Source organism: Brienomyrus brachyistius, chromosome 19, assembly GCF_023856365.1.
Source record: "Brienomyrus brachyistius isolate T26 chromosome 19, BBRACH_0.4, whole genome shotgun sequence".
Classification (NCBI taxonomy): Eukaryota; Metazoa; Chordata; class Actinopteri; order Osteoglossiformes; family Mormyridae; genus Brienomyrus; species Brienomyrus brachyistius.
In genome coordinates, this window is record NC_064551.1 from 14,008,516 (window position 1) to 14,036,128 (window position 27,613).

Sequence of the window (27,613 nt, forward strand, 5' to 3'; positions counted from 1 at the left end):
GTAGCGACCGGTGCAAAGTAAGTTTGTTTTTCTAAATATCTTGTCCCTTTCACTCAGTGAGCAATTTAGAAAGAAATTAGGGAACAGGACTCTGGAGTGACAGGGGGTCTTTCTTAAATATCTAGGGGAGGGGGTGTTTCCACAGTGCAGGCTGTTATGGAGTCTCTTCACTGACCACAGACCAGATGACACCGCACAGGGCTGTTATTAAAGGTCAACAGTGGTCAGGGCGGCCCAGGGAGGTCACGGTCCCATTTGATTCAGACATGTGGTACAGCTCCAGACCGATGTTCTACGTATGTTTTCCGCTGTTTCGGTTTAAAGGGAGCTCTCCGGGCAGAGAACAATCCGGCCAAGCAGGCGCAGAGGCGGAGATGTTTACGGTGACGTTCACGAGTCTTCATGGGAAACCCCGTCCTGTGGCAAAGGGAAGGCCTTCCTCGTGCAGCCAAGGTTGTCATGCCATAGTTTTGAAAACAGGTTGTTTTATTTCAGGCTTCAGTAATGCTACAAGTGTCCACGATAAGGAAGTTTTCAAGCGCTGGAGGCTTAATTGCATTCAACAACATGGGACTGCAGAACAGGCTGCTGCACATTGACTTACACGATATGTAATATGTTAAAAACATTCAGCCACGCTATGTTATTAAATTGAATTTGAAACCAGAAAATAATCTTCGTAATTACTGTTGAGGGTTATCTCTCGTTAGGTTTTACGTTTTTTTCCCTTGCATATTTATGGAGAGGGATCACTGCGTAATGAATATTCCGGTGACTTAGAAGGAGCCTGAAAGATAACAAAACTAGACTGTCTCCATGTTTATCATGCTGTGATTTCTTTTAATTGGGCGGCACGGAACAGATGTGCCAAAGATAAATGGAAATTCATACTGTGCGTTCCTCAAAAGCCAAGAGATAAACAAACAAAAGCTGGCCGACAGGCACCTCGTCACCATGCTGGTTCAAGCCCCGTTTGCTCACTCTTTACGGCCACAGCCTAATGGCAGATTTAAGTCATTGTAATTACTGCTATTGTTTTTAAATAGACACACAATGGCCCTTCTTCCCTAGTCTCCTTCACATTGCCTCCTTTTTCCTACTTCATTGATTTTGTTTATTGTTTTTCCCCTGGCATTAGGGGGGCTTTATACATACGGAAAAAGTGTTCCGAATCGATGTATTATGTGGGTCATTGTTCCTACGGCTTCCCACAGAAAACTCTCTGTGTGATTCTCTCTGTGATGCTGAGGCGTCGGCCGGCGAATGTCTCAGACGCGGCGCGTTCATGAAATAAGCCCTGATTTACTCACTGTGATTTGTCTCCACTCTCTGTTGCTTGGCGTCTTGTACCGCAGGTTTAAAAGGCCGCGTGGTGAGAATGCATGTTTGATAAGTCTGTAGCATGAAGAATTTAAAGATTTAGAGAATAATACATATTACGTTCAATAACTGTGGCGGTATGTAAACGAACCCTCCGCATGATTCGCGAAGTCAATACAGAGAAGCAGGCAGGCGGGGGGGTAAGGCTGTAATTCACCTTGCTGCTTTTTCTATGATGCAGAAGATTTACTTTTTATGTAATTGGCACTCAAGTGGGATGGTGATTGTTTATATGCCCCCAGTAATTTGTACCTCCCCCCCCCCCACACACAACACAGGAGGGCAAACAGTAGTTCACAGATAGCAGAATGATTTCAGTAGGAGACTTTTGCTGTTTGTTCTCACTGCATCAGCATGGAGGAAGTTAAATAGGTAAAATAAGACACCGTGGGTGAGCTGGCACGTGGGGGCGTGCCGGAGGCAGCCCCCGCCCAGCGTACCACCCTGCCAGACAACCTTTGAGTCAGGCTGCTTCAAAAACTGTACAATCCCCCTGTGAGAGGCTGTGTGATAAGATGCCGGGGAGGGGGGGGGTCACTGACCAGAGGTTTGCCCCCCCATGCCAGTAACCAGGTTTCACAGCAACACAGCTGATAATAGCAGCCGCATGGTCGGGGTCTTGCCACCTCCGGTACACCTGATATCCAAACACCGTGGCTTTTCTCAGCTGTCGGCACACGATTCTGCACCTTCGAGGCGTCACGGGCAGCCCAGTTACGCTCAGCTCAGATTGCGCAATCGACCACAAAAGATGTTTCCTTTTCTAGTTATATTTTTTCACAGAGAATGTAATGGAGCTTTCATTCTTGTCTTCTGGCATCGTTCGAAGTTCCCTGACCCAGTGAGCCTTATTCGGTGGAGCTTCATAAATCCATCCTGTTTTCACAGCATCAGAACATCAGCTGACAACATACGGGCCATGCTGTTTGTGACAGATTGATTGCTTCCGTTCCACAATGGACTTTATCGCTTTTCTGAGTAGTTTAAATTAGGTAACGGTTATGTTTGTCTGGAATAAACCCTTGATGACTCAAGCGACGTGTCGATGTTAGATCCGGAAATCACTTTGTCATAATTGCACAACTCCCAGTGGGATTTAAGTCCTTAAGTAAAGCCTACACACATACCTACACAGACGCCGTCCTTTCAAATCTATTCTTGACTGGGCTACTCACATGGGTTTGGGGTGCCCTTTATTTTAAGTCAATGGTAAAACTTTACTTACAGGTTCACAAAAATCATGAACAAATACAATAACTGCATGGAATACATGAACCATTATAATTGATTTAATGAAGAACGAACGTGGGATCAGTACATAACACTACGTTTCTGGTTAATTAATACATGAGCAGTGTATTACTGAATATTATTTGTGCCCCCTTAAGTAAGGTGTTACCCATTGCTTTAACACTTTTCTGAGAGTCGTTTTTTTATTGAAACCTGTAGTTTTCCTGCATTGTCTGGGGCAAGGTGGGCTGTGTTGTGGGGCTTGAAAACAGCCTTCTTTTGCAGTCTTGTGGAATTTGACGTCGCTCCTTTTAAAGTGACTGGCCATAACATTGAAAGCGCTTTACACGGGTGGTTCCGAGAAGAAACCCCATCTTGCCGTTTCCTAACCTCCCCCGCCCCACTAAAGCATGTTTTGTCATGGAAACTCTCAATCTCTCAATCGCAAAAACACGGTGTGGCTGAGAGGTAAACCAGAGTAACGCGTGGCATTCGGGGGGCGCTAGGACCTGGGAGGAGCCCGCGCTGCCCGTCCGACTGCCTCAGCTCAGAGCTGCGCTCCGGAGCTCAGAGAAGGAGAGAGTACAGGAGAGGAAAGGAGAGGAGTGGAGGAGAGGTATAGAGAGAAGGAGAGAGAGAGTGCGAAAGAGAGAGAGAGAGGGAGCCGCTGCAGCTGCGCCCGGCCACTGCCAGAAAACCCAAACCACAGCCCAAATGGAGGGACCAGCCTTTGGGATTTAAGGAGCCCCGTCCGGAGCAGACGCCCATGTGGAGGGGCCCCACCGGAGACGACCGGGATTAAAAGGTGACTTTGCCACCGCTCCTTACCCGTCCTGGCGCTCCGCAGCCTGGCGGATTCCCTTCCACACCCACCCACCCACCAAGTGCATTGCAGTGCAGGCATGTGCAACATCGTACGATGAGACTGAAATAAATAGAGTTCATTGGGCTCAGGGAGGGGAGCGCAAGTCCCGGGAGGAGAAAGGCAGGCAGTCTGGGGGAGGTTCGTGCGGATGGTCCAGGCACTGTCGGTGCGGACATTAAGCCTTTTCAGGAATGAACTTTTTTCTGCTTTGGTCGGGCTGGGTGGGAGCGGAGGGGGTGTAGAAATTTTCTCCACCAAGTGACACCGCGTCGGCTCGCTTCTCTAAGTGCTATAGGACTGTGAGAAGTGCGATTGCGCTCGATGCGGCGTTTCGGGGTGAAATAACTTCCCTCCCGTGAAGGGGACGCTCCGGACGCGGGGTGGCCGCTGAGAGTACGGCGCGCTAATGGACAGCAGTCCATAAACAGTCCATAAAGCAGATGTGTTCAGATGCACTGCAGCCGAGGGAGAGCCCCGCTCCCAGTCCGCCTTTCCGGAGGCGCAGCGGCGCTGCAAAGCAAGTCACTTTGCTTATATCATTTGATTGGGAATGCAGAGGGAACATATTTTCGTCTCAAGCTTTCTGTGCCCGTGTGAGTATGTTTACTCCGGAGAGGGAGCGAGTCTGTGTCTTTAATTCCACTTCCTGGACCCCGTTCTGAACTGGCTAAATATAGTGTATATTCACTGAGTCTATATGACTGTATGTATGTATATATATGTATGGACTGGACACACCCACGCAGGGCATACTTGGGAATTTCAGTTGTTAATTGTTATTGTGATTGGTGTACACACATGTAATTCACAGTGAGAGAGGACCCGCGTCACCCCCCCCTCCACCCCCCCCCCCCCCCCCCAGTTCCTCTGGGAGCGCTGTCAGACTTGAAGTGTTCCCATTGTGGGGAGACAAAAGCGGTGTTCATTGAGGAATTTTCATTTCATCTGAGGAGAGTGGCAGCGGGCGGCGGGCTCGCCTCTGAAATACACACGGCACTTGTGGAGGCACGTCCATTCACAATGTCCGTCGCCACAACCCCCCCCCCCCCCCCCCAGCGCAGACGCGGTGGGGGGAGCTCAGGTCTGGCAGGCATGTTTATGTGAGTTTGAGCATCTTTCTGTCTTTTTCCAGCACGTTATGGAGATAGAGGGACGCTAATGTATTCTGTGATGGGGTGGGCTCTACCGTAATCATGACACCGGCGGACCTTTCTCCTGCACCTTCCTGTCTGCCCCCCGACACTTTGTGTACCCCCCAACACGGGCAATGTCGCTGTTTGGAAGGTAGTATCACTGCAGTTTGATCATGAAAGAATTTTTGTAAATCATCTTAATATTCCACTTTTTTTTTACTGGTGCTTAATTCTCCTGGCACAGGCTAAGCACAGCGGTTTTCTTTTGTCCAAATCCCGCTATTCTGCTGTTCTTATACTAAGAAGGTGTGCAGTTTGGTGTCCGCATGATTCTGACGGACAGAACTCTGTCCCCTGCCGGTAGCATAGTGACTGTCCCTGTCAGTCATGCCCTTACAGACTGTTTAACTACAAACCTACGAATAACAGAATAAGTGTCCTGAGTCGACGTTTTCAATGTACAAATCTATGTATGATATTCATGTGCAGATAGGAATGATTAAGGTGGAGTTTGGCTCTATCCTGATACTTTATACAGTATTAGTGCTGGGGTGTGATTGAAAATATTCAAAAGCAAGATAGTTTTGGGATGACTGTGAACTAATGAACTAATCTTGCAGGTAAATGTGTAAAATAATGTTACGTGAAATGTGACTGTGTGAAGACGCTCTACCAGTTATCCATGAGAAATGCGTTTTCTGCTCGAGAACGTCAGTGTCCTGCAGTCAGTTTATACCCTCGTCTTACTGGACATTTGGTCTTCTCGGTACAGCTCAGGGTGACTTAGTGTCTGTCCTGCTGGTGGATTTCGCCCGAGCCTTTTCCCCTGCAGTGCGCTACCCGAAAGGGCGCCCTCATGTGGTGACAGTCTGCCACACCTACAGAAACGGGGCCGCCGATTTGGCTTCCTTTCAGGCGCGTGAAGATCCCTCTCTCCAGTGATGTGTGTGCAGTGCGCGATCCTGGTCCAGACTCTCATTGCGGATCAGGTTCAGATTTTAGAACAGGTCAGTGGAAGAAGGTCGGGTCATGTCAGGTCAGCGAGTCGGCAGTGAAGGGGGAGGCTGGAAGGTGTGCAGTCCTCCCAGGAAGGCCGTCATCCTGCAGGGTCGCTTGCTCGCTCGCTCCACAGCTCAGTTATCCCATTCAGTGTGGTTCTTGTGGTTTCGGGGCATGGTTAACATAGGAACGCCCACTTTTTAAGAGAGCGAATAATGTTTGGCTGGTGCTTTCCGCCCTTGCCGCAGGCTGTCACGGTGGGTAGCTGTAGCAGTAGGTGATTCGTGGAAATAACCTCCCCCTACCCCCCCCTTCAGCTTTTGTGAGTTGGATATGAACACCTGGAGTGAGGCTCCGTCCTGAGCCAGCAGCTGTAATGCGCCAGCCAGCGTCGTGTCTATTTCTGGGCGCTGATGTCACGGGCAGCGCCGCTGGAGGCTAATTGATTTTCCGGGATGGGGAGTCGCATGATATTTGCGCACCCTCTTGTCAGCCAATGAGCTCCCTGGTTCCTGCCTCTTTGCCCATAGCGAGTTACCTGCTACCTGGGCCCAAATCTGGCCCTTGGCCATTTTTGAAACTTACGAACAGAAGCTTTGTAGCCCTACCGCAGCGTCTGGGGGGCGTTGGCTGTTCCGCACACTGGTGTGGGTGTTTGCGTTAGTCGGCGTGCAGGTGTCGGGGATTGCGTGTGTGTCCAGCATGGGCCCTGCGGCTGGCATTTATTACTGTGCAGGTGTTTGTGTCTAAATCTGAAGCCTCGGCTATTTTCGACGAGTCCGTGGGCGTCGCGCGTCTGAGCCTGCGGCTGTCCTTCACGCTCGTGTAGCCGTTCTCATCTCAACGTAAACGTGGTCCATTGTGACGGGACCGGGGAGGCGCGTCTGCAGTGTGGCAGGGGGCAGATTGCCTGTGACTGCAGGGGGGATGGTCTCTTGCTAAAAGGGATTTCCTGTTGACCGGGATTGTTCGATTATCTGCGGCAGGAAGTGCGTCATGCTCGCTCTGGCTCTGCTGGGCAGAAGCAACTTGTGTGGATGTGATATTCCCATGTGACCTCCTCCCTTCGGTTCTTCTTGGGGAACCTTTAGTCTGGTTGACATCTGGCGCGCGCACAACGTGAGCGGAACAAGGATCTGTCCGGCCCTCCGAGATCTCCTCGGACCTGCTGTGCGTCTTAACACTGTGAATCTTTGGCACACTTCTACGCTGCCAACATTATGCCCATAAAATAGGTTTAGTTGTCTAAATATTTGCCTCCTTTATTCTGCTAAACAGCTACAAAATGTCACCACATTCAGGAGACGAATAGCTCCGGTGGTATTTATAGGGTCGCCGGATGATTAATGGCCCTGGTAAGAACACCTTCCTTTTTTTTTTCTGGGCTACTTTTCTGTTAGCGTTAACATTTTAGCTTTAGTTTCTGTTAGCGTTAACATTTTAGCTTTGAGTGTTTTGCATCGCTGGCTGTGTGCTTTGCTACGGTGTGTGCACATCTGCAAATGGGAGGTATAAGAAGCAGTTTCTAGGTCGATAAAATTAAGAGTGCGTTTGTGTCCTCTGAATGCTTTTGTGTCCTTCATCCCCTGCGAATCAGTGAGAGGGTAGGAAAACGGTCTCGTAGCACCGCTACCTGTGCAAAGCAATGTTCAACACAGCTATTGATTACACAGGAGAGAGCAGGATTGCAGTTTTCTTTAACTGTTTAATTAAAAGGTTAGAAATTGTTTTGTTTGCAGGATGTCCAAAATTTTCTTTTCTGAGGGAGCGGTACTGTAAAAACACTCCATAGCAGGACCATAGCAGTGAAAAGAAAAGTTTTTAATGTTTTTATTCCCCTGGAGGGGTGGGAGGGGTTTGGTCCATGGCCTGGTGAGCAGGGAAAAGAAGTCGAATGAGCGTGAGAAGGTTTTGTCCCCGTCAACAAAACGGCCACCCTCTTCTGCACACAGCCAGCATGTTTAGTGAGAGGTAGTTTTTTTGTTTCGATAGATGAAGAGGGACTATCCCCCTATCCACTTCCCCTTCGGCCTCCCCTGCTCTGTGAAGGAGTGTCCCAGCTTCCAGGAAGGGGTCCCCGCGGCAGTGTTCTCTCTGGTGGTCTGGTGAATGCACCAGTTAATGGCACATTTTCCCGGAGAATGGGACCGTCGCCGGTAGCACTTCCATCTGTTGGCGCGGCCCACCGCCGCCCCCATCGACACGGCCCCGCCACAGACGACCGTGTGGCTCTCGGGCAGGTCTTGCGCACCTGTTCCCCTTCCGGCGTAAAACCTGTTACCTTAAGAAGTGGCACAACCAGGCTTATTTCAGATGCCATGCCGTTCGTATCTGTATTGGCTGTTCAATGGCGTGGTTCTGACCTGCCATCCATAAATCTCTGCGGTCTTTATTTTTTGCGAGCCTGCTGCTTACTGGCTGAAGGGGAGGAGCTTCCTCACAGAGTGAAACATTCCGGGTCGCCTTTCACGGTATATCTGTGATGGGAGATACATTTTCCCTGCCCAAGCTCCAATCAGTGTAATGCCCAGACCAACTGACCATGAGACGACCCTGGGAAAAAACCGTCTGGCTGGTACCACAAATCAGCCATTCAGAGAAGGGGGAGGCGCAGGGATTGTTAGAAAGGTACTGATAACAGAGAACCAGTTGCCCCAAGATGTTCAGGGAGTATTAGAGTTCTGGGCCCACCGGATCGGAGTATCCTAGAATAGCAGCAGTACTTCTGGTGTTGTGCAAGTAGGCAATTATTTTGTCAGTCCTGATTTTCACTGGGTCATGGCTGATGCCAGAAGCTGGATCTATGCTCTGGAGGAATATTTTGAGTCTGTCCTGTTCCCTTACCCTTCATCCAGTCCCTCTTCAGCTGAAGTGGTAATTAGTGGGAGTGGCCATTCACACGGAAGGCGGCGATCCTCGAGCTGATAGGAGGGTTAGGGATGCTTTAACGCACCCTTTCGACTTGGGCTCGTCAGCTTGATATTGCGATAGCATTCCATACGGAGGCTTGTGCAAACTTGTAAAACGGGGGGGGGGGGGGGGGCGCCGATTGTGTGAGCTCCTGCCATTCAGCCTCCAAGCCCCGCCCATCAGCCTCTTGGCCCCGCCCATGCGTGGCAGGGAAGCCACCCTGCACAGTCTAGTTGCTGTCTTATCTCTCTTGTTGTATCTCTCCTCTTCCTGATTCTTCTCTGCATGCTGAATAACATTTGCTTTAAAATTAGTCCAGTGGTCTTAGATTAGCAGAGTAATCTTCGCCTAATTAATAAGACAAGAATTGTCATGGTTGACAGAACACGAGCGCGGTCATCTCAGGCTAGCTGCACAGCATTGACGTTGGTATTCAGGCTCTACTTTTGGCAAAACTTCAATGCTTTGCAGAGAAATTTGTTTAAAAATGCTATTTCAGAGTCTCTCCGTGATAAGCAGCCAAACAGGACTGTTCCATAGTCCGGGTTTACACAGGTTCTCAGAGGGAACACCAGAACCTCTTTCCTGTTTATGGGAACGGATGCAATGACTCCCTCCTGCCTCAGCCTGCAGGGGCACCTACGGGTCTCTATTTATCACTCAGCCCGATTTTCTCCATGAGCTTTGGGTTTTAGGAGGAACTGGGGAAAATGGTTTGGCAGATGCAAGCTTTGGGTCAGAGCTGTGTGGTGCTGGAATGCTTAGCACAAATTTAGCATAAAACCAGGTTGGGCGGATGTGGAATTGCACTGATCTGACAGTAGACTGACTAACAGGAAACTTGGGTTACCACTAACACACTGCTATAATAATGGCAGGGGTGGAAAGTTCAGGTCAAGAACGTACAAATCCTGATCAAGTTTTTGTTTCAACTGTGCTCTATATACTTAACTGGTTGGTTGAAACAAAATCTTGGTCTGGATTTGTGCTTTTTGAACCTGAACTTTCCTCCTCTGAATAATGCATGATGTACAAACATTCACTTGAGGAGTTAATGAAGTAAACCCAAAGTGCGTTTGATCCCTACCCCCATCACTCAGCTCTCCATCCTGTCTCCATAACACAGAGCCCCCAAACAGGCAGCCAGTCCAGCCTTTATTTATGAGGAACTCACGGGCTGTTTGCTCAGAATCGGCTACGCTGCCTCGCGACATTAGGGGCACGTCCGTGGCATTTCTTTACTTAAACTCTTGAACCTGGCTCCTCTCCGAGCTGAACTTTCCGTGAGAAGGAAGCAGGACGGGGCATCGTGCCAACCGACACGCCTCTCGAGTCTAACCGGCCCCTTCCATCTCAGCCCCGCCCCCTGCCTCCCCCCCCCCACCATTTGTTGCTATGGCATCATCAACAAGCACAAACTTTGGGCCTGTGACAGTGCACCGCATAACTGTTTTGTGGAGATAAGTGGCTCAGCTTGCAGGGCGATAGAGGAAGGGGAGACTACCGCTGCGGCTCCATGGGGTCCAGCGAGCAGACGGACCCACAAGCAAGCCGACGCCCCCAAGTGGCGGGATCCCTGCCCGTCCTGTCCAAGCCGACGCTCCTGGGCTCCCTGTGCCCTCGCGGTGGACAGTTTCTTACTCTCCACGTGCCAGAACACGGCTTAACGGCGGCCAGCCCACATGGAGTCGCACTCGTTTCCAGCAGCGTGCATGTTCGCCGCGAGGAGATTTCAGCTCTGCATACAGAGAGGAGCGGCTTTATCGCTGGGACTTATTCTCTCGCCCTCAGCCAATCGAATGTCTCTGTGACCTCGACTTGGCTCCGCCCACCCGGGTCTTGGCAATGAGGGTCCAGAGAGAATGTGACGCGTGTGTCAGCAGAAAGCCGGAGCCTGGGTGGACGGCCTGAGCACAGTGCAGTACGACAGCAAGGCATGAAATGCCGGGACACCGCGTCACTCCTGGGCAACCTGTGTATCGGGGGGACAGGTGCTATCCAAACTCCTCAGGATTAGCCTTTAAATAAGTTCCTGCTTTAAATTAGTTAAACTTTCCTCATTCGCTGCTGCAGGGAGCTGTGTGTGTCTTGTTATTCGAGCCGGGTGTGTGATCATGTGGGAGTGCATCCACTGGTGTATATAAATACCAGTACATTATATTTATACATTGATATACTGTACATATATTTATATAGAATACTAGTCACAAACCATATATATATATATTTATTTGTGTGTGTGTGTGTATTATACTTGGCACCAGCCATATAAAGTGTATTATGCTAGGATTTTTAAATAAATTGAATTACTCAGTGAGTGTGTAGTGTATGCACACGCACGTTATATAAACATGCCGGCTAATTAAATTCATTTCAAAATGTGATACATGTGCATTTATTTGCTTTCTGCCTGTCAGTAGCTGTTGAGATTACCATGTTTGTGCACGTCGGTTAGTTAAACACAACGCTCGATTTCTCATAGTCTGCCAGCTGCCATCTTTTATTGTGCGGTGTAATCATGTTGTCGGTGCAGACGCGCACGCTTCCCATCCTCTTAACAGAGATTAGGAATGGCTTGATTTGCTCGAAAGAAAACACCATTTAAAGAAGAAAGCGGCCGTTAATGGAGTCATCTGCACATTGGCGGCGCCCCCACATGGCTGCGAGAAGGTTTAATCGGGACGCGTTGCTCTTTTCTCTGCAGAACTGGAAGCCCAGCAAATGTCATGCCTGTACACGTCTCAAAGCTGCGGATTTGCTGAATTAATTGTGGCTTCCTCATTCATGTGCGTCATTCCCCCCCCCCCCCCCCCCCCCGCGCCCCTCCTTTCCTAGCGGCTAAGACGCAACACTCGATTGGTGGCTGTGAGCATACGAAAGTGAGACGGCGGTCCCTGCAAGGTCTCATGTCCTGGAGAATTTTCACATGGACATCTCCGCCCTTTGGTGGCCCTTCCTGGCCACATTAGCCCCCCTTCTTTCCAGGAGACCTTCCCCATACCCTCTAGGTTCCTTCCCATCCACCTCAGCGTCTCCTGCCATGTCGTCCACCAAATCAGATTTGTGGTCCCTGTTGGTTCTGTGATGTTCCCTCGGTAGATCATCTCTGGGTGTGTTTTATTGTTTTTTTTTTGGGGGGGGGGGCTGTAGGGACAGCTTTCTGGGCCCTCTTGGGTATCAGGCATCTAGGGTGTAAATGTGGCTTTACTGCATGGAGATTTAAACGTATGAGGGCTGGGAGGGAGGGGGTAGTCATCAGCACCACACATCAGCCCGAGAGATCTGGACCCCCCTTCCTCCATGGCAGAGGCTACCGCTAGAAAAGGCTAGTGGGAGTTGGGAGGAGGTGGGTCCAAGCAATGAGAGTAGGCAGGACCAACCAATCAGATGTCTTGGTTCTGCCTTCTCTAGTTGTTTGGACCCACCTCCCCTACAATCTGATTGGTTATCTCTCTGAACCAATCATTTTTCGTTCTGCCCTCAGAACATTTTTTGTGTGAGTAAAACTCCCTTGAGCCCAGAGATCCCTTTAACCTGCCTCTCAGGTAGATGCTCCTGCCTCTTTCACTTCCTGTTAGATGGCTTTATGCTCTTTCTCTCGCCTTGACAAGGAGGGAAGGTTATATGGAGATGGGAAGCAGAGTAAGCCCGAAAGCTGAGCTTTCCACGATTCCGTGTTACCGATCCGCTATAGCCCAGGCAGCCCACTCCACATGCGGTTTCACATCCATAGACTGACAGGTATACCGAAGAATCATCTCAGGTTAGGCATCATAATCCAAGGCATAGAACCACTGAGAAGAATTCCTGAGGCCGAATGAGTGCTGATGTACATTAGGAGCGCGGTTTGGTTATGGGGGGGGTCAGCTTTGGCGTACATAGCCCCGTATCTCGATCGGCCAATCCCGCGAATGGAGTTATCTCGCCAAGTCACTGGCGACCCATCGTTGGCGCCATGATTTTATGCTTTTGCGTGCAGCTCTGAGGGTTGGGGAGTCCCCGTGGAGGGCTGCTCCCCCCACAGAGCGCGGCGTTTTTTTCGGGTGGGAGAGAGCGGACCCCAGCAGCAGATCCCGCTCGGTGGGCGCAGCGGGAGAGTCCGGAGGCGCGCGCCGATGAGTAACGGTGGCTGGCGTCTCGCGGTGATCCATTACCGCGCCGGGAAGGACGGCACACATATGTGCGAGTGCTGAGAGCGAGGAGAGAGGGCCGAGGTGTGAATGCCGGCCGGGAGGGGAAGTGCTCCTGATTCCGTCTCGCTAACGGAGATCGAGATGGATGTTTCGAGCTCCCCTCCCCGTGTCCTCGATGTGAAGTTCACGGGTGATGGAATTAACTCCGTTAGCCATTAAACCCCCCCTCCACCCACCCCCCGGTTTCCAAGGTGACCAGTGCGTGCGTTCGCCAGGCAGCTCAGCTCGCGGTGACACGGTTGCCAGGGCCACCGCCAGACCCTGTCCTCCTGCTCGGCCTGCTGGCTGCCAGCCTCGGTGACAGAAAAACAAACTTCTGTTGCTCTCATCCTGCGATTCATTTAATGAGTTTTCCGTCGCGGCCCCTCCTGTCTTTCCTGAAGCCGTCTGCTGGGTTGCAGCAGCTCACATCCCAGTCAGCGAATGTTATTCCAGGGGTGTCATTTCCACTATACAGCAGAGCAGAAGCGAGTGGTAAAACTAGCACATCAGTCTCCTTTTAAACGGTATTTAAACTGTAAAAGGAAGGCTACTGTTGGAGTTATGTTTCCATCCATCCATCCACTTTCTGAAACCCCTACTCCTCTTTAGGGTGGGGGGGGGGGTCTAGAGCCTGTCCCAGAGGCTATGGGCGTAAGACGGGGAAAAACCCAGGATGGGGTCCCAACCCATCACAGGGCATGCATTCCCACACCATTCATGTACACATGCACAACTGCAGACAATTTTGGTAACTGCAGTGAACCTCAGCATGTTTTTCGACAGTCGGGGGGGGGGGAGCAACCGAAATACCCAGAGGAAACCGAACGACAAAAGAACATGCAAACTCCACACACGGAGCCGCGGTTGGGACTCGAACCCATGGTGCCACCATGATGTGTTTCCTTTGATTATTATTTTATAATAATTATAAGGTTATAATAGCGTGATGCAGAGCTCAGCTTTGTTTCTTGTTGTATAACATTTGGCCTGAAAACAGGCGTTCTGGGCCTCTGTGTGTGAGTGCACTATGAAGCTGAAAACGTGCGTGTCGTACAGGGAGGGAGCGTAAAGCTGGCCAACCCTTTATTCCTTTAATACTCTCTGGCAGCGTTTTGTTTGTATTATTCTGACTCAATGTGTGTGGCATCACAGTCTGTGAGGATCGGATCAGATCTCAGTTTATGGGCCAAAGCCTTTCGTGTTTAAGTCCCAGCTGCCTGATTGAGGCGTTCAGCCTGAATTGATTCACCTTGATGAATGCAGAGCTGCGGTCTGTCTAACTTTCAGCTTTGGCTGCAAGCTAAGTAATGCTAACTTTTTTTTTAGCTGAGGGGGGTCTGTGAGACGAGAACTAATTTTTCAATGGAAAAAAAAAAATAACTTAAGAGGGGGTGCCTTTGCTTCTCCCCTCCTCCCACCCCAAAACCAGGGCTGTGTTGAGGTACTACACATAATGGAATGGCACCCACCCTGCTGTGGGGCTAAGTGGTCCTGAACCTCACCCTAATAGTGGGGGCCACTATGGGCTTGGGTGGGATTACAGTTTGATGAAGGGGGTCCAATTAGATTACACCAAAACAGTGTCTCTCCCTTTAATTTGGTTCTGCTATTAATTAATGAAAGTGACCCACATGGTACAAAGCATTTATTAGCTGTGCATTACTGGCATCGTATGCACGATAAAAATGTAAGAAAGCAAGCAGTGTTAGTGGTTAGTCTGTAATTAAGGCTGCCTCTCTGCTGTAAAACTCAAGAAACAGGAGCAGCGTCGCGATTACAGCTCGCTGGAGAGTCTCGCTTTAATAAAGTGACATTTAAAAGCTCACGTATGCAGTGTGGCTGGGAAAACAGCTCTGATTATTGTTTTGTGAGTCCGTTGCATGTCTGCGAAATAAATCGGGCAGAACAGTCGACTTTGATTCGTGGGGCCGAGTCCGTGAAATGTTTCGGGATGGCTGCGGAATGCAGCTCTTATCTGTGGCCTGAGCCGCTGCGGCTGCCGACGCTCCTTAAGAACAATCCGTCTCCTTTCCGACGATGCGTAACTCGAGTCTGGAATTCCTAGTTTAAACACGGCTGTGTGTTTGGAAGCCTGACCGCACAAAGCAGAGACAAAGCGTCCATTTAGGCCTGCAATTCAGGGGGTTAGAGATGGAAGCGGTTAAGCTACCAAGGAGGAATAACAGCAGCCGACTGTGTGAGCCCGGTGCCTGTCAGGTGTACCTGTGTCTTCCTGACTTTTACGGACGTGACTCCTGCTCATTTCTGCAGGACGTTTTGCACCTGAACTGCAACTCACCAGTGCTCTAGGATTTTTGGTTCATTATTTAACGTTTTTAAACTTTGCTGGCAAATGTATGGATGTTAAATAGTTTCTAAGTTTTTTTTGTAATATTTTACCTTTATTAAACGCAAAAATGGCTGGGACAGATATAAACAGGTAGTCTTCTTTGGCTGCAGGAACTATTTCATTAGTGTTTGACATATAGTATTTTCCGTTTATAAAAAAAATGCTTAAATGCCATAATTATCAATATACAAACATAGATCCACTTGTGAACATACACTAACCATCAGTAAATAGTGATATATTAATACATTGTTCACTGTTACAGCAGTTCTGTGCTGAGTGCGGCGCCCCCTACCCCCCACCCCGCTTTGATGTGCCCCCAGTATCCCTGCCTACTGTTGCCAGAGGCTGCTGTTCTATAGTGCGGATGCCATGTGGGACTGGACGATTTCATCCAGTGAGACACGCCAGGGGTTGCGCTCGCCAGACAGGTTATCGAGGCTCATCCCCTCCCCCCGACATGAGAAAGGGGGCCGTGGAATTCAGCTGGGCACGCAAGGCAGTGGCAGGATGAGTTGGGGCTTGCCTGAGCTGCCGACATGGGTTTAGCCAATGTTTGTTCTCCGCTAACCTGCTCCGCTCAGGGCCAGCGGGGATGTGAAAGCATGTGAGACTCATGTGAGACTCGGGGGGTGTCAGACTCGAGGGAGATTTACAGGTGAGTGAAGGAGGTTATCCAGCAGCTGAGGACAGCCCCCACCCGTAAATGTAAACGCCGGTGGTAGGAACCAAGCAACTGAGCTATAATCACTGCTCCAAACATTCTTTATGATGCAAGAATAAGCTGACAGTGATACAGTCTCAGTAATTAAAATAAACGTGCCGGGTCTGGTGTTTTGGGGCTTCATCTATTGACCCTAAACGAGGAGTGTTTATCGTTAATAATTTATGTTTTATGTTTGTGTTTCTTAACGATGAATTGGCGTTTCCCACATTTTTCATGATTCCTTCGGCACGTAAGGGGAGCCGTCAGCACACTGACAGCCTCCGTCGCGTTTTAGTGGCTCTGCGCCGTTACGTGACGAGTGTTTGTTACAGCGGACTGTTGGGGACAGTCAGGGGTCACTTCGGACGGCGTAACGCTTTGCACGGAGCACGACGGGCACTGCGCCAGCTTCCATTGTGGCAGGATTTGACCTTTGACCCATCCCAAACATCCACAGAATCCAATCCAAAGCTCTGGTGGTTTGCACCCCGGGGATAATGAGAGTGCTGTACCCTTAGTGACGCTGTCCCTGGAGTTTACTTTGGCCCGGCTGCCTGCTTAGCTGGGTCACTGCCTCGGAGGGCAGTTCATTACCGACCGCGAGAGCCTGCCAGTCACCCAGCCACAAACGGCTGACACGCGCGCCCCTCACCCCACGCGCAGATTGCATAAACGGGAGTTTCTGCATCGTATTCTTGTGCGTGAACTTAGGGAATGTCCATACGGTGCAGCAAGTGCAGTGCATTGTAGGAATTAAGCGCCCATCTTCAGCCCTCCGTAACAGCTGCTCAGACTGCCTCAGCCTCTCCAGCAAGCTTGGCCAGGCTGCCTCTTTCCACGCTCACCCCGACTAACGCCAGCGTAGCCGACAGCAGCCTTATCGTTGCCGATAAACGGCTTGTTTGTTTGCTCAAGAGGGCCGCCCTTCAGTCAAGGACTCCCCCACGGGAAGGGGGGGGGGGCGGGTCTGTGTTGGGGGTTCGCTTTTATCGATATAGCAAAAAGGTGTTTGAGAAGGAGGAGTGCGGGGGCGCGTAGAACGGGGGCTGCGCCGCAGGCTATACCCTGCCCCAGCGTGCGGGAGCTCAGCATTTCCGGAAAACTACCTCTGATGCCTGAGACCTGTTGCTTTCTGCAGTACAGCCTGAGGAATTATGGGTGTGTGTCATGTGACCGGGGTCGTTCTCATTCATTGGTCCCACCTTGCCCCTCAAATTCAGCACAGCCCACGTGCTGTTCTGCCCCTCCCTCCCGGCCACCTCCCATGTCCGTCCCCGAGGGAGCAGTGCAGCTCCACGCTTTCTGCTTTATTTATTTTTCCCCTCAGCCGGCGAGCGTGGCTCCTTGTTTCGGCATTTCCTCTGCCGTGGCATTAGTTTGACCCCGCAGTCAGCCTGCCTGCGGATCCACCCGCCGTCCCGCCCCGGGATGTGAACGGAGATGCTCTTCCTGCACACTGCTCCTCACTTCAGCTGTTGCCTCGACTTTCTGACGGGGGAACCGTCGAGCACGCGAGCTTAAGCATCTTGCCGGTGCCTCGGAAGTTCAAAGGAGCTCTTTATGCAAATGCGAGTCTCCCGGGCCGAGCTGGAGGAGTAGGACTCCAAAGCCTTTCTTGCTCATTCTGACGGGTCTGAAAAGAGGTTTTGACCACAGCCGCTTGTGTTAATGTCGAGATCAGTCAGACAAGAGAGCCTGAAAGTAAATCTGAGCCCCGCTCCAGTGGCCCCCGCTCGCTCTCACACGCCATTGGCTCACCGCGGAATAATCCGGCGGAGGCTTTTAAAGGCATTTGTGTAGGAATTGAATTGGTCTTTTTGTGTGCGTGACTCGTCCTGTTTTCTATGACCGGCGATGGAGAAGCGGAGGACGAGGTATTTATTTCCCCCCCGCATGTTTCTCGGAGGCAGGACACCATGACAAAACCAATATATAATCAAAGAGATAAATAAAATAATAATATTTCTGGGTGGAACCATTGCAGCCAGCATGTGGCCTCCTAGCCCAGTCATTTGCGCAGAAGAACATCTGACATTTATTTTATTCTTCTTCAGTGTTTTTTTGTTTTATCTAACTGTGTTATTTAGGCTGTGTCAGTTTCCGCCCATCCTGAATTGCAGCTATACCTCTTCAAGTTAAACGTCGTTCCGGATTTAGCGAATTTCCAGGCCCTCAGCGCACCTCCGGGCGAAGGGACTCATTTAATGTCAGACGTTAGGGGACCACGCCATCTGCGGGCCCCTGTCGCCCCAAATTTAGCGGCCAGGTCTTCGGGGAGGTCGACCTTCAGGCGCCGGTCTCTGAGAAAGTAAGCGTGTTTCGAGATGAGCGCACGCATCCCTCTGGGATGCATCTAGCGGTTCAGCAAGGCCCAAATAGAACCGTTTGTTGTCATAGCAACAGCACAATTAAATGACTTTACTGTCAGCTGTAATATAATTTTCCGGCTCACGGGCTCAGGGGCCGGCGAGCATAGAAATATAATTAGCATGTCTGCGTCTGCTCTGAGCGGGCGATCGCAGCTTCCTGCAGTACCTTAGATACCTCACGCAGCGATTAGATGCTCACACACTGCTCTTCTTCACCCTTTCAGGAGTGATCTGTTTACGTCTGCCATCCTGCATTTTAGTGGCCCACATTATTGGGTAAACATTTTGACGTTTGTAATTAAAATTCCATTAACGGGGGGGGGGGGGGAGATTGCATTCTTATCACGCCGGTGATATCTCGGAGGTGGTAGCGCTTGCTGTAATAGAACGACCCCATGTTTGCAGACCTCGCCTTACGGACCTTATCCCGCAGATACCTCGGGTACTAATTTGATGGGTTGTTAAATCACAAGCGGTCACATTTCCAGTGTTTATGTCATTTGGTGAGCATGGATGAGGTCATAATGTTTATTGGGGCGACGTTGTACGGATCAAAGTCTCGTTATTCCCTGCGAATCAGACCGCAGCTGTGCCTCACACTGGCCGAGGGACGGGCTCCGATAGCCCTTATCCTTATTCTGCTAAATTGGCATATTTATCAAATTCTGGACAGTCTGTTTCACTGGTTTATATATTTTTGGTTATCAGGTGCTTTTTTTTCGAGAAGCGGTCTGAATGTCCTGGTTGTTTACTTGGACAGTTTACCGGAGTAATTGTGTATCGGACTCGAGGGTGCGACAGAAGGATTCTTTATGGGGCTTAAGCAGCTAAGCAGGTACCTTCAAATTAATGTCCTCATCTGCCCTGATGTCCGCCTGAGGCTTACGTGACTCTCACATCTATTATTATTATTATTGTGATCGTTATTATCGTGTTGGATGTTAGTGTCCACCAGTTGGGTAATCTGGTGAAGGTAGCCATGAAGATCATCAGTGTATCTACAAGTCACTTTCCATCTGTAGCGTGTTTTTCGCCGCCTCGACGTAAACACATGTGGCGCGTTCTGAAGTCCTGCTGCGGGTCCAGCGGGCCGCCCTGGAGGACGGGCACCTGGCAGCACGCGGCCTTGGAGAAACCAGCGCTACTTGCCATATTACGGGCCAATAGTCTTGCCGACTGCGTGGGATCACAGGGGCTTTTTAAACGGGGGATTAAACAGTATAAACATGACAGTTCACTTAATTAGATACGCAGGGAGGAGCGGCTGAGGCTGCCTACAGCCGGAGACGGATGCAGATAAATCAATCAGAACGAGGCCACATCAGCAGATAATGACACGCGTTACTGACACCATGTGAGCCATGCAGGGGTCCTTCAGCGCCCCCACCAGGTCAGGCTGTCACGGTGCAGGTCACTGACACCATGCGAGCAGTTGAGGGTTCCCTCAGCGCCCCCACCAGGTCAGGCTGTAACGGTGCAGGTCACTGACTCCATGTGAGCCATGGAGGGGGTCCCTCAGTGCCCCCACCAGGTCAGGCTGTAACGGTGCAGGTCACTGACTCCATGTGAGCCATGGAGGGGGTCCCTCAGTGCCCCCATCAGATCACTCATAACAGTGCAGGTGGCTAACAGCACTGGCACCCCGCCAAGCCCACAGCATCTACTGGAACAGGTACAAGGAAGTCTGGTGATGCGTTGGCTTAGTGGGTAGTGCCATAGCCTCACTCTCCTGGGTTAGAGGATCGAATCCTTAATCTGAGAGTTTCCACGTTCTCCCCGTTCTCCCCTGCAGGTTTCTCTAAATCGCCCGTAGTGCGTGAATGTGGGAGTGCCCTGCGAAGGACTGGCATCTAATCCCGGGTTTCTGCCCTCCTGGGTTCGGCTCCTTTCTATACTGGATCAGTGGGTAGAAGACAGATGGACGTTTGGCTGAGAATGATTGAGGCTCAGTGTGAGCCAGTGCTGTGTGTGTATATGTGTGTGTTTTTTAGAAATGTGCATGCAGCTAAATGCAGTGTTGGCTGTGCCGCATTGTGTGTGGCCATGCTTATGGCATGGCGTGTGCATGTATGCATTTATTTGATGTGCTGCGAATGTAGCGTTCGCGCTTTGTGACTGTGTACGTGTTTCACGGTCCGCTTCGCTGCCGTTGGCGTATTCCGTCTGAGATGGGCGCGTCAAACCCATGTATCATAATCACCCACGATGTTCACACCTCCTTGCATTCCTCTCATTCCACAGCCGCCACTGGCCTGTTACAAAGGTGTCTTTCTGTGTCTCGGTTTGCGTATGGGCAGCTGTGTGCTCGGCCTGGTGTGTTCTGCATTCTCTCTGCTCCAAGGTGTTTTGAGAGCCTGCAGATTTGTTAACGCAACACTGGCGTTTAACTCAGGGATGTATTCGAATCGGACTGAGCCAGGGAAGGCCTAGGGTTTAATTCCTCGATAGATGTGAACCATCAGCAGAGGTGTAATGTTCAGGTCCAGAAAGTACAAATCCCGACCAAGATTTTGTTTGAGTATATAAAAAGTCACATTTACAGAGTATTCAACTGGTTGGTTGGAACACAATCTTGGTCTGGATTTGTACTATCTGGGAATCTGCTACCTGGGGACAAGATGCTCGCTCCCCTCACTCGCCCTGAACCTTCTTTCTCTGCTTCCCCAGGTATCTTGGCCCCAATGGGCCCCGTCATGCCCCCCAGCAAGAAGGCAGAGGGCCCCGGCGTCAGCGTGGCCCGTGGCCTGAGCCCGTTCTGCCGCGCCAGCACCCTGGGGGAGGCACTGCAGGAGGCGGCCGTACTGGGGTTGCCGCTCTCGCCTGTCCTTAAGCCAGAGGATGAGGAGCTCACCAACCTGAACTGGCTGCATGAAACTGCCGACCTGCTCAACAGCTTCGGCGGCGACGCAGTACTGCGTAGCGTCAGCCCCGTGCAGGAGCCCGGCCGGCGCCCGCCCCCTTCGCCGGCGCCCCCTGAGGCACCCGGCGACCTGCGCCGCGACCCCAACGGCAAGCCGCCCTACTCCTTCAGCTGCCTCATCTTCATGGCCATTGAGGACGCACCCGCCAAGCGACTCCCTGTCAAGGACATCTACAACTGGATCCTGGAGCACTTCCCATACTTCGCCAGTGCCCCCACTGGCTGGAAGAACTCGGTCAGGCACAACCTGTCCCTCAATAAGTGCTTCAAGAAGGTGGACAAGGACCGGAGCCAGGTAGGGTGGCGCCACCTTCAGGCCGGAGGTCCATAATCCACACCGAGAGACATGCTGCGTCAGCTTTCATGCAGAATATACCTAAGAGAGGTTACAGCGAGAATTACATACGATTTATTTTAAGTCAATAACAATACTGCATCCGTTTAACAGGAAACAGACTTGATAAAGCAGGGAATGTGGGGGAAAAGGGCAGGTGTCAGAGAGGGGCAGGTTAAACATGAATGTTAAATATGAAAAAATAAAGTAGTTATTATGGCAAATTAGTAAAAGAGAAACAAACGTCATGTGTGTTGGGGACAGTGTGCAGGGGCCCAGATCACTGTACCCTCCCTCCCTTGGACAGTTGTCTATGCATAATGTTATCTGTGCGTTTTGGGTTAAAACTGGAGGGGGTTGTGGCTCACATTAGTTAGCCTGGGTTCAAGACTGGGGTCAGGGGTGTCAATACCCAGTGAAGCTGGGACTGAGCGCGGTTCCCAACCCCCCCCACCCCAGCCTTCCATGACCTTGTGGCTGCGTGTGTTCTTCATTACTTAATCAGCAGTGCGGGTTGCCATGCACGCTCTCTGTTTATCGCTATGGAATCAGCACTCAAATATTTACTGTAATCCTCATTTTCAGCCTGGAGGGTTTAGTTTGGTGGTGTCTGAAGAAACGTCGGGAGTCCAGCCTCTCTGCTGTTTACTCAGGTCACTTTGATGGGAGGGAATTATGCCTGTGTGTGCGCGCGTGTTTGTGTGTGCGTGCGTGTGACTGTGTGTGCGCGCGTGTTTGTGTGTGCGTGCGTGTGACTGTGTGTATTTTTGTAATTTTAATTTATTACACTTTGGGGACCAGGACATTTTTTTACTCCCCACAAGGACCTCAATTTTCTAAGAATCTGTGACTGCAATCAAAAAACTAAAAATGCCAGAAGCCTCGAATTGTGTTTGGTTACATGGTTATGGTTACGGCTGGGGAGGGGTTAAAGGTGGGATTAGGGTTATGCCCATAGAAATGAATGGAGAGTCCCCACAAACCTGTGTGTGTGTGTGTGTGTGTGTGTGTGTTTGTGTGTTTGTGTGTGTGTGTGTGTGTGTGTGTGTGTGTGTATGTGTGTTTCCTTATTCCAGCTCATGGCCGCAGTGCACTGTTCCTCTATCTGTGGGCTTCAATGTGACTCTCACGGTTCACTGCCACCTGGTCCCCAGCCGCTCCACATAGTATTTTTTTCTGTATACACATCCCCATGGTAACTGAGCTGCAGTTGACACGGAAAGCAAGCGGTTGCTGTAGCAACGGGGAAAACTGATGTGCTCGCTGGGGTTCTGCGCCGTCGGCGGGGCGACTCTCTGTCTGGGTGGCTCGACGGGCGGCCCCGTCCCGGATTCCTGTCCGCCCACCCCTGCCACGTCGAGCTGATCGATGTGACCCACCAGCTCTCCTGCTGAACCTCGCTCCCATGGACACAGGTCTGGACAGCTGGACTCGATTGCATTTAACAGGGGTGCTCGGGCAAAGAGCATCATGGTGAATGCTGAGCGATCCCGTGACGCTCGCCTGTGCCCTCTAATGACGTGCGAGATGTTCAGCCATTCGGGCTACGTGATGGCAGGCTGCTTTCTCCTAGGTGGAATCGAGGTGCCCGAGAGAGATCAGGCAGAGGGAAGCGCTCCGGACTGCTTTAGGCGGGGAAGTATGCATGCTCCATCTCAGCGTTCGGGGAGACATTCTCAGGAAGCTTTGGGGGAGGGCGTTTCCTGTGTGATTGATGGGTAAAAAACTCAAAACTGTGGGTTCTTTGACTGAAGCGGAGTCCACCCTCAGCAAACCCAGCCCGGCGTGAGGCTCCCTCACGTGAAGGCGTGAGTGTGTACTAGGAAAGAGAGGCGAGAACGGCCAGTGTTGACTCTATGCTTCCATGACAACCGGTTATTTTGCTGATGATTGTGAAACACAAGGGGAGGGTGTGGGCGTTTTAAATATGGGGTGAGGTCAGAGGTCAAGCCCTTCTAAATACCTGTCACTACATTTATCAAAAGTGTATATGATGGAGCGCTCTAAGGTTTGGCTTGTTGAGGTTGGTTTGCGTACTGCTTGGTTCTGCTGTCCTTAAAATCTCAAGGGCAGTAATAAGGTCACCCTGTTCCTTCCTGCAGACACGAAAGACCCATTTTTTCCCCAGTGTTGTATTTAAGATGATGAGGGTGATAGCAAAATAAAACCCAGCCAGATGCAGATCTAAAGGTCATAGGCTTCATTGCTGGCTTGTACCAGTCCTCTGCTTGAGTATTTTGGGCACAGTCATCTTGAGTCAGCTGTTCCTAAGAGACCAGGATGCATACTTACAGTAAACAAGGGTGAGGATTTTAAGAATTTTTTTCAAGCTAGTTGTGACTTCTGTAGTATTGACTTATTTCTTGCAAGTGCTGCAAATCACGTGTTTATTGGAGATAAGCTTCTGTTTGATCCGTTTTGGGACGACGTGACATTGTTTGCATTCCTTTGTTTCTGGCTCAATTTCAGTCAGGAATCATGAAACTGCCTTTTCAAATGCTTGTGGCATCAAGGAGAGAATCTCATTCTTTTGCCATTTCTGTATTGGAGAAAAGTTTTGCACATAATTTCCAATCGTCTAGATGCAGTCGACTCGTGAAGATGAATCCTTTAGCGAGATGCTTCCCGTTGCTGGTCTCCATCCATTTTCCATGACTGCTTCTCCAAATGCAAGCTTGCAAAGGCGAGCTTGGAGCTCATCCCAGAAAACATGGGGCACGAGGAAGTGGTTGCCCTGCTTATGATGCCAGTCCACCAAGGGGCACACACTTACACAAACCCTCACAGTACCTTCAGACTGTAAAAGAAAGACATGCGAACATGGGGAGATTATGCAACCCGCACACTCACACACACAGGTTTGTGGGGTCTCTCCATTCATTTCCTTTGGGATAACTCTAATCCCAACATGACAACCTTAACCCCCACCCAACCCTAACCTTAACTATAAGGAACCAAATAAAATACGAGACTTTTGGCATTTGCATTCACAGGTCTTTGTGAGGACCGGAAAAGTGGTCCCCACTACGTCAGAATTATTGGTTTTTATTACATTGTGCGGGACATTTGGTCCCCACAATGTAATATAAATATAATCCACACACACACACAACGTGAACACCGCTGTGTATAGACACAAACTCCTTACTTTCAAGGTGAGGCTTGCCTTGGGTAGCAGGCACTAAAACTGGGCACTGTCTCACGTTCGAATGTGATCTGGTCTGAAAAGCACCTGTGATGCATTTGATTTTATGTATTTGTTGTTATTCTCAATTATTTGCTGGCTTAATTGTGTAGAACAATTAAGACAGGCAAAGCAGCCATCTGAAGGAAAGAGCTAGTGGGACCCGTATGCTTGTTTGGTTTGTTCACAGTTCTAACTAGAGATTAATCTGTGGTCTGATAGTAACCGGCCAGCCGCCATCATGCTTGGATAGAGTTCTAGGAGACGTCGGCCCATATCAGTTGTTGTAGGCACTTTTAATTGTCAAGTTATTTTAATTAGATAAGTCAGAGGGAGTAAGACATTACTTTTTACATGATTAAGAGACTGGAGACGCACTTCATCCATGCTCTTGGTGTGCCATCTGATATTTGCATCCGCCTGCTATGATGTGTAGAGGTTTCTGCCTTGTTCTTGGGTAAATATTAATTTCTCCAAGGCTACCCCGCCTTCGTCCCGCAGTGGGTGGTGACAGTAGGGGGAATGCTCGCCACGTGGCCTCGTTTGTGTTGGCGAGGCTGTGCAAACGACTCGGCTGTTAGCGTGCGGCTGGATGGTCCGGCCGGCGCCGGCTTCGTTAACCAAAGCGGCGCTTACATTATTGATAAACAGACGGGAGTGGGCGATATCGACCCTGCGATAATGCGTCATAAAGAGTGTCGATATCTCCATTAAGGGCCCACTGCTCGTTACAGCCGCCGTGATATCAGGGCTGTTCAGGGCACTCTACTGCTCCCTGGGGTTCATCAGTTGGCCCTTTCAGATGAATGGGAAGAGAGGGCTTGTTTTCTGCCCGGCTGGTCAGTGTGCGTGTCTCGAGCCCCGGTGTAGACCACCCCCACCCCACTGATGAAGAAGAAGTCAAGAAGATATGGCAGTTGAGGACTCGTTTTATAATGATGAAGAGATCTTGAGTTAATTGATAGATCTTCATAAGTCAACAGCTTTGCATGACATGCTTTAGATGAAGAGCTAAACAGATGAACAGCTGGTCTTCTGAACTGTTCGCTTTCGCTCAGGGTCGACTCTGGCACCCGCAGTTGGACGGTTAATGGACAGGAGCACGTCAGCACTTCCCGACAGAATACTCAGTCTGACTGCCGTTTACAGGCAGGACGGCGCATGTCCATTCAGCATCACCTGCCGAAGTCAGATTTTCAGCGATTTGTTCCTTTAATTGTCTAAATGTTTTTGGTTACCGTGATGCACCAAGGTTGCATGTGTGAGCAGCAGCGAAACCGTACCCTTAGAGATGCAGGTAAACCTGGCACTGCATTGCAGACATTGCAGCCCCCTGGGTGCGAAGCAGTAGCAGGTCCGTGCACCTCCTTCCCTGTTTGGGTCTGATGGTCGTTGTGTCTCTAATGTTCTGGTAAATTCCGCGTCCCAAAGCACGGGTTGGAAATTGTGTGTGGAAGATGGAAAGATGTCTCACCACTCGGGGGAGTTTTCACAAAGCCTGGAACTGCAGCTGTTGACCACAGGCTGCCATTATGTCACACAGTGGTCTGAGGAAACTAAGCTTTCACTTCCATCCATCCATCCATCCATCCATCCATCCATCCATCCATTCATTTCCCTGCCCTTTCAGAACAGGCTCAAGGGAACTACCAGATAATAATGACAGCAGGTGGCAAGCTGAGCATTTAAACAAACGGCACATGTTCCTGTCACATTAGTGGCACTATCACATTCAAGACAGGCAGTTTGGCCCCTGTCACATTAGTGACTCTGTCTCACCGGGACAGGCGGTTTGGCCCCTGTCACATTAGTGACTCTGTCTCACCGGGACAGGCGGTTTGGCCCCTGTCACATTAGTGACTCTGTCTCACCGGGACAGGCGGTTTGGCCCCTGTCACATTAGTGACTGTCTCACCGGGACAGGCGGTTTGGCCCCTGTCACATTAGTGACTCTGTCTCACCGGGACAAGCAGTTTGGCCCCTGTCACATTAGTGACTCTGTCTCACCGGGACAGGCGGTTTGGCCCCTGTCACATTAGTGACTCTGTCTCACCGGGACAGGCGGTTTGGCCCCTGTCACATTAGTGACTCTGTCTCACCGGGACAGGCGGTTTGGCCCCTGTCACATTAGTGACTGTCTCACCGGGACAGGCGGTTTGGCCCCTGTCACATTAGTGACTCTGTCTCACCGGGACAAGCAGTTTGGCCCCTGTCACATTAGTGACTCTGTCTCACCGGGACAGGCGGTTTGGCCCCTGTCACATTAGTGACTCTGTCTCACCGGGACAGGCGGTTTGGCCCCTGTCACATTAGTGACTCTGTCTCATCCGGACAGGCGGTTTGGCCCCTGTCACATTAGTGATTCTGTCTCACCGGGACAGGCAGTTTGGCCCCTGTCACATTAGTGACTCTGTTTCACTGAGACAGGCAGTTTGGCCCCTGTCACATTAGTGACTGTCTCACCGGGACAGGCGGTTTGGCCCCTGTCACATTAGTGACTGTCTCACCGGGACAGGCGGTTTGGCCCCTGTCACATTAGTGACTCTGTCTCACCGGGACAAGCAGTTTGGCCCCTGTCACATTAGTGAATGTCTCACCGGGACAGGCAGTTTGGCCCCTGTCACAATAGCGACGCTGTCTCACCGGGACAAGCAGTTTGGCCCCTGTCACATTAGTGACTCTGTCTCACCGGGACAGGCGGTTTGGCCCCTGTCACATTAGTAACTCTGTCTCACCGGGACAGGCAGTTTGGCCCCTGACACATAAGCAACGCTGTTTCACCAGGTTCAGGCCCTTGGGACTTCGCGAGACATACTGCTATACTTCGGCTTGTTTCGCTGTCAGCCTCAGTACTTTGTGTTCAATAACTTTATTACACAGTATTGATGTCAGACCTCGGCATTTTGATGTACTGTCCTTAACCACCCGCCACTGACCCTGGTGTCTACTCAATAACTGTCCTTTTCTTTCTGTTTTTCTTTTCTTTGAGGGACTGTCATCACTCCACACCCCACACCGCCACTGTGTTTACCATGATGCTACTAACCGCAGTCCTTGT

The 27,613-nt window shown here is 50.6% G+C and overlaps 1 protein-coding gene across 1 annotated transcript in view; it reads left to right on the forward strand.

Moving 5' to 3' along the window:
- The first annotated feature begins 3,155 nt into the window (after nt 1–3,155).
- Nucleotides 3,156–27,613, forward strand: part of LOC125714592 (forkhead box protein N3-like) — a 58,756-nt gene continuing 34,298 nt past the window's right edge. The window contains exons 1-2 of the mRNA XM_048985330.1: nt 3,156–3,415; nt 20,785–21,332. Coding sequence (XP_048841287.1) covers nt 20,799–21,332 — 534 coding nt within the window. The 5' untranslated portion in view covers nt 3,156–3,415; nt 20,785–20,798. The remainder of the gene's footprint in view (nt 3,416–20,784; nt 21,333–27,613) is intronic.